Genomic DNA, 7,500 nt, shown 5'->3' on the forward strand with positions numbered 1-7,500 from the left:
GATCAGCCAGTTAGCTTTGGTAAGTTGGATTCCTTGTGGTCAATTCTATGCATAAGTTAAATGAGAATTGCACTAACCTTTGGTTTACTTAACACTATTAGCATATACCACACAAGTGAATAGTGCCATCTGCGCATTCTGATTGGCTAACTTGGAAGTGAATAGCAGGTATTAGAGCAGTTTTCAAATGACTGTCGAAAGTATCACGCGATTGCACTTGCTACGATTAGTGATTGGTTAAAATCTCCCGCCAGCTTATCAACCAATGAGAAGGAAAACCAAAACCAATCGCTACTTGCACACGCGACGTTTTCCCGCGCTTTGAGCAAGTTTCACGGATTTGCTACGAATTTGGATTGGTTCATTGCACTGTTTGCAACTGCTGTGATTGGTCGAAGTAATTAGTTTTGGTATTTGTTTTACGACACTCAATTTAAAACCGCTCTATTCTGAGCAAACGGGAGAAAAACAAAGTGGCTTCCCGTTTTTCTTCGGTTACCGAGGAGCAAATTTTTTCGATAAACGAGGCTGATTATTCAACTTGTGTGGTGCATACTGAAACAAACATTCACCTCAGTGTCGGTGGAAGTGGTGGATATTTATTCCCACTTCGGTGAATAATTGTGAATTATTATTACAGTGGTTTCTTTTCAATGCAACGTATCTTGTATAAACTGTAATTGCTTTATCCATAAAGGTTATAATCGTTCTTTCAGATTTATAAGCGAGGCTATGATCGCAATTTTTTCCTGGTGATTGTGGATTTCAACAGTACTGACGTGGATATTTTCAAACTCAGGGAAAAGAGTGGCATAAAAGATAGGTGTGTTCAATGAGAGTCAAGAGTACCTTCAAAGGAAATTAAAAAGCAACACCACTTGTGACTTGCTCGTTTCCCGCAATAAGCGTCTTCTGTTTCCCTTAGTATCAGCGTCTGTAATCATCTTTTTCCAGTTATTATTTGAATTTTTGGACTCAACCATCTCACTGTCACATGTCTCAATCATAACCTAAAAAATGGCATGGAATAGCAGTGATTGTCGTCGCATTTAGACTCGACCGAACAACCGAAATGCATACAGTGTTTTTGCAAGGTCATAATCAAAGCTATGAAGCAGTTTTCAATTCAGTATCGCCAGCCCCAAATCAAAGGAAGAACTCTGACCAATTGCATTAGCAAACAGTGGAATGAGATTTGTCAAAAGAGCGAGAAACCTGAAAGCGTAAAACCATGAAGGTCTTGACTGCTACTCATTGGTTTAAAATATTTAGCGCGAGATTTTCAAGTCGATCCGTAAGCGTTGCCAAAAAAAGCCTCGTTTTTCTATTTAAATAAAAGTTTGCGAAAGTGCATTTTAGTGTTGAACTTCATGAAAGGCGTATCCAAATTAACGTAAATTGGGGTCTTCTTGTTTAGCTGATAAAGGCTAGATTTGTAAACTGTTATCTGTAAAATTTCAAGTAAGAGTTTCAATTGATGAGATGGATTAACTGACTCTTAATAGGTGAAGAATACGTAAAATCAGTCTCGCTAATGGCTGAGATTTAGCCGAAGTACAAAAGACCCACACCATATCACCAGGAATATTGTTCTCTAGTAATCACTGTAACCTGAAGTTCGTTTGAATACTTGCCAAATAACTTTGTTATTTGTATTCGCAGAATTGCTATAATACAAAAATTTACTGAGTTTCACAAGACCAGCGCTCTAAACGAAGCAGTGGCTAGCGTAAAGGTTTGTTTAAAAGCCTATTTTATATTCACGTTTTGATATATATATATTTTTTTTTTCTTTAATTTTTTTTATGAAAAGAAAACTCTGGCTGTACTTCAGGAAAAAATGTCGTTATTTTAATCCTGGAATATTAAAATCTAAAGACTATCCTGCTGACAAACATGACCGGTACAACTTGATTACTAAAGATGAATATATAACAAGCTGCTTGGTGAAGTTTTGCATGGGTAATGTATTTTTCATATTTATCCGTCCAGGATCCCGACAGCATTATATTTACTGCCGATTTACACATCAGTTTTCCACCAAACATATTTGACGAAATACGGAAGGTAAGTGCATGCACCCCCTAACTTGAAATTTAAAATCAAATTCAGTTTGACATCTTCTTACACGAATTGTTATTTATCCGCCGACCAAATGAAAATTCTAAGTGATTCTTTGGAGGTTTCCCCAAGCAGCAAATGTTTTTTTGCAATTTTATCCACAGAAAGAATCTATAGAATACAATGTTGTAACTCACGATCTCTCATTTTCCACGATACAGCACACAATCCAGGGCCGTAGTTTTTATTCGCCTGCCGTCTTAAAGCTGAAATGCGGTTACTCTATAACACACCAACAAGGTAATGAATTATTATACCTGTAGGCTAACTTATTTCGTCACTGAGGTAGCTTCAAAGCTTTCTCTAAGCTTTTCCAAGTCTCTCCTCAATTTACACAGAAAAGTAGGGACTTAATGCCACGAAGAAGTCACTCGACGTGAGTGATAACAAGAGTGAATTAGATAAGAGTGTTGTTATGGCATGGGTGGACTTCCCAGCACAATCGCAAATGAGTCTATTTTTAGAATACCCGTTTCCGCGAAAATCAGTTGTCATGTCCCTGAAAAAAAAGCATGACAGAAGCAGTCACGCGTAGGCATTTATAGATTATGCTAGTAAAAGTGGCTTATTATGCTAGTAGCATTGCTTTTTTTTTTTGGCCAAATTATGCTAACACTATGCTCTTTTTTCCAAATTATGCCACCGTTTTTTTTTAATTATGCTCTTTGAAAAAATGCAAGTTAGTCCAAAATATATATTTTTTAACCAGAAGCCGTTCGTCTACAGGAAAGAAACGCAACAAATCCACAATTAATTTCAAATAAACATGTGGTTCAGGTTAACATGCACACTAGTACTAGATAAATGTGACTTCCGGTTTCGGTGCACCTCAGACCCGGGCTCAGTGCTTCACAGTGAACTACAAATGCTACTAGTTTAACTAAAACTTTAAATATCGATTAAGGTCATCAAGTGCTTGGGACTAGAGACAAAAAATTATTAAATAATAGCATCAAAAATGATCTGATAATTATCAAAATGCGCAAATTATGCTAGCATTGCTACTTGGCAGAAATTATGCCAGTTTGCTCGAATTATGCCAAAAATTATGCTAGCATAATCTATAAATGCCTAGCCACGCGTGACATGGCTCGGAGGAAATATCCTAGTGCTCCTTTGCAGGACTGAGTCGAATCTACTACCTTCCTATTGCAAGTTTGATGTTATAACCTATTGTTATTTGCGTTCAACCTCGTTCCCAGGAACTCTCCCTTGGCTTCCCAGCCCTGGGAACGAGGTTGCTTTTCGTTTTGCCAAGCCTGCGTAGCTGGCGTATTGTTGGCACGAGAAGCATAAGCCGCGCGGAGAATGGATACGGGCGCTGTGCCCCTCCCCATTCTCCTCGCGGCTTTGCCGCTGGTTAAACAAGGCTACGTTTTGTCACACAAGATAATTTTTCAGTTATCTTGCTCAACCTGAATGACAACTAGTACACAGGACGTGTTGGAAAAAATCGAGAAATTACAACAATGATGCAAGCAGATCTCGTCAAAGTCTTCGTTTCGTAAGGTCGCTAGTTTCACCGTGAACGCCCCCAAAACTGCAATAAGCAACACTTTCACTATAGTGTCAACCTACATGGTTATATTTGTGGATAATTGACCAAGCGTGGGGTCAAGATGGCTGGATATTGGTCTCGTTCTGTTTTTGCGTGTTTATGGATCGAGACGAAGTCGAGGTTCATAAACACGCAAAAAAAGAACGAGGCCTATTTCCAGCCATCGTGACCGAACAAGCTTGGTCAATAAAGGATTTATTATATGGGATAAAAAACCAAAAATGATCTTTGATCTTGCGGGACCAAGAGAGAAATCCCGAGCGGGCAAGATAGCTCCATACTCCACTCACTCGTTCATTTTCTGATACTACTCAAGTCGTGAAGAAAAATCGTACGCGCGCATTTTCCATGAAGTAATCTCTATTTATTATATAACTAGCTCCGTAAGCGGATAAGATGAACCAAATTGCGCGCTGTGACTGACTACCCGAGCGGGCAAGATGGACCATGGAGCTATCTTGCCCGCTCGGGATTCCTCGCTTGGTCCCGCAAAATCTAAGATCATTTTTGGTTTTTTATCCCATATAATAAATCCTTTATTGACCAAGCTTGTTCGGTCACGATGGCTGGAAATAAGCCTCGTTCTTTTTTTGCGTCTTTATGGACCAAGACGAAATATAAACACGCAAAAATCCAGCCATCTTGACCTCACGCTTGGTCAATAACCCATATAATTTACCCTGACAACATGACCCTGAGCAGTCTATACAGCCCTGTCAACCCATGGCTAGGGAGGGACGGGAGGGTATCACGTCACACCTTCTCACTATAAATCAGAAAAGAAATGTCAGCCCTAAAAGTATATCTGTTGCCGCTTAAATCCGTTCTCAGCTTAATTGAATCCACTTTTACTCAGGTTAAATTGGTGATCCTCATTTCATCGTTTATATAACTAGTTGCGCTTATCCCCTTTTCAAGAAAAATGTTTATTTTCGTTTTGAATTCCTTTTAATATCCATTTACTTGGTTCTGAAGTTACTAGTTAAATCTTCAAAACCCTCACCCCTTCACTCCAAATCCTTTTCTAACTTTTCACTATTTTCTTAGTTTACAATGGTTTCCGCAAGATTTGCAACAGGTAGCCAATCGGAGAAAATTGACAGAGTTCGCGTGACGAATTTCCGTGCATTCAACCAATCGTGTAAACAAAGCCATGTCGCGCTGACATAAGCTCGCTGCATCCCCGCAAGAGATTTACTGTTTCTTTCATTTAAATCGAAAAATATCATGCTTTAACGTAACAGTTTGTTTTGAAAAAACCAAACGTCATCGCACTTCTTCTTTCATACAGCCTCTTGGGAAATGATGGGCTATGGGTTATTTGGTGGATACAAGACTGACTGGGACCGATTTGGAGGAATGGACGCGGAGAAGTTCACAACGCGATGGGGTGGTGAGGACTGGGATCTAATGGATAGGTAAATATTTGCAGGATGAAAATCTTGCTCAATGGGCCTTTTTCGATGTATTAAAATTCAGTTTGAAAGATTTGTTCTGAGGAGAAAGACAAAGGACAGTTGATGATATGCAAGTATTTTTCACATTCATTTTAGGGCTGTTGTTCGCCCCTCCTGGGCCCGGTTTTTTGAAAACCGATTAACCTAATCCAGGATGATCGTAAACTTTTGTTTCATGTTTTCAACTTTTTAGTAAAACTTTCTTTTGCTTATTTTCGTTTTTCAAGATTTACTTCCTCTAATTTTAAGTTTTGCCGAATATCAGCGTTGAACAGCATTTGGGAGTACAGAAATGAGCTGCTTGGTTAATTTTTAATTAGGAAATATCCTGCAAAGGTAGGTCAAGACAACGTGAAGATAGGCGTTGTTGCAATATTTCGGCTGGCCAACACCAGCCTTCTTCAGGTTTATTGAATGGATAAATGCTAGTAACAAGATCTTTACATTTACCGGAAATGACATAAAAAGGGAAATGCATAAAAAAGAGGAGAGAGAATAATACATGATAACAAGATGAAAAAAACAAAAGAAAATTAAAAGGTAGCTAAACTAAATTACATTTCATCTCTTCTGTTAAGGCCTGCAGGCTCCAGTGTTTTTCCTCTGTGTATGAGGAATGCCTCACGAGCCTTACTGATGGAGTCACGACTAGTGTGCAGTTGTTCGAGCGGTATAAGGATCATGTGATCCTCCGCGTGACCACTGGTCAGGAAGTGTCGTGAAACCGCAGTGGGGGTATAACTACAAAAGGGGTTTATAATAGGTCGCCTATGTTCATTAAAGCGGTCTTTAAGACGACGTTTGGTCTCTCCGATGTACTGAAGATTACATTTAGTGCACTGAATCATGTAAATTACATTAGGGGTTTCACAAGTAATACGTGATTTGATTTTAAGGGTTTGTCCAGTACTATAAAAAGTATATTGATTACGGCCATCCTCAATAAAAGGACAGGCGGTGCAACTAGTTTTATTGCACCGAAACGAGCCGGATGGAGACCCAGATTGGTCGGTGTTAGTAGGTTCCGGCAATTTAGTTACTAGCATTTATCCATTCAATAAACCTGAAGAAGGCTGGTGTTGGCCAGCCGAAATATTGCAACAACGCCTATCTTCACGTTGTCTTGACCAACCTTTGCAGGACATTTTCTATTTTAAAGTTTTTTTAGGTGTGGTCACGATCTATTTTGATCCAACGTAGAGCAAGTTTTGATCGTACACGCTTTTTGCAGTGGTTTAATCCTTAAAAAATTTTAATTAGCGTTAATCGGTTTTTGAACAACCGGGCCCTGATATATATCATTTTTATAGGCCCCGGGGGAGGGCGGGCGGGGTACTGCCTTATATGGGCTATATTCGTATGTCCGGCTACAATGGATACGGTTTTTAGACGTTTTGGTCTGAAATTCACCTTTATCACTCGGCGGCCATTTTGGAGTCCGTGGGGAATAAAGGCTTTGTCTTTGCATTGTCTTTGCCCGTCCAGCCTCACATTGAATGAGAGGTTCGACGGGCAAAATCTTTTGTTTGGACATTGAGTGATATGGGTCTATAGGGTATAGATTTTGACCATTTTGGTCTAAAATAGGGTATAGCTGGAGCCCATCTGGAGCGTGCAACTTCCATACAGCGTCTGTGAAACGGCGTTTTCACAAGTAGGTTTATTTTAAGACTAGCCCTTCCCGCGAATTAAGTCAAAAAACAAAGGCAGTTACGGTTCGGTGACCCTATGACGTCAGCTTAATTTCTTGTAATTGGTCATCGGGCTCCTGTCAGTCCTGTGGGAGTCTCATTCGCGGGAAATTCAATCTAAAAATAAATGGGTCTGTGAAAACGCCGTTACACGAACACAGTAGAGTTGTAGGCTCCGGGTCATGGGTTCCTGGGTAGGGTTTGTCCACTCAAGTCTTGCATTGGGTCATTAAGCGATAAGACCATCAACAAAGCCCTTCTCAAATTATTAAGCCAACCGTGTAACAGCTGAAATAGGTCTGAAACTAGGTCTGAAACAGGGTGGGGAGAATCGTAGATTTTGGTCCAAAATAGGGTAAGGGTTTCAGCAAACGGGCCGCACAGCCCCACCCATTTTTTTTCTGGGAGTACCCCCCAGGATATAGAATGAAGGTTGAAGGCACACTTTATGATGTCTCCACAGAGGAACGTTAATCGCCTATGCGGCTTGCCACTAATGCATTTGTGCGTTTTGTTCTCTTGCACAGGGCAATCGGTGCTAATCTAGAGATCGAGAGATTACGAGCTCGAAAGCTTTACCACTATCACCACGAACGAAACAGCGATTGGTACGAAAACGCAAGAATTTGAGGTGACAGTGTCTGAATAGCACTTGGCTGTCACAAATCAGCAG

General features: G+C 40.0%; 1 protein-coding gene across 1 annotated transcript in view; it reads left to right on the forward strand.

The window, feature by feature from the left end:
- The window catches only part of LOC138012917 (N-acetyl-beta-glucosaminyl-glycoprotein 4-beta-N-acetylgalactosaminyltransferase 1-like), a 34,686-nt gene that overhangs the window by 27,090 nt on the left and 96 nt on the right, over positions 1-7,500 (forward strand). Inside the window, exons 17-23 of the mRNA XM_068859853.1 lie at positions 1-19; positions 717-823; positions 1,663-1,735; positions 1,993-2,067; positions 2,283-2,361; positions 4,971-5,097; positions 7,355-7,500. The exon at positions 1-19 is cut by the window's left edge and continues 31 nt beyond it; the exon at positions 7,355-7,500 is cut by the window's right edge and continues 96 nt beyond it. Of these exons, the coding sequence (XP_068715954.1) occupies positions 1-19; positions 717-823; positions 1,663-1,735; positions 1,993-2,067; positions 2,283-2,361; positions 4,971-5,097; positions 7,355-7,457 (583 nt within the window). The 3' untranslated portion in view covers positions 7,458-7,500. The remainder of the gene's footprint in view (positions 20-716; positions 824-1,662; positions 1,736-1,992; positions 2,068-2,282; positions 2,362-4,970; positions 5,098-7,354) is intronic.

The sequence above is a fragment of the Montipora foliosa genome, chromosome 8 (assembly GCF_036669935.1).
Source record: "Montipora foliosa isolate CH-2021 chromosome 8, ASM3666993v2, whole genome shotgun sequence".
Lineage (NCBI taxonomy): Eukaryota > Metazoa > Cnidaria > Anthozoa > Scleractinia > Acroporidae > Montipora > Montipora foliosa.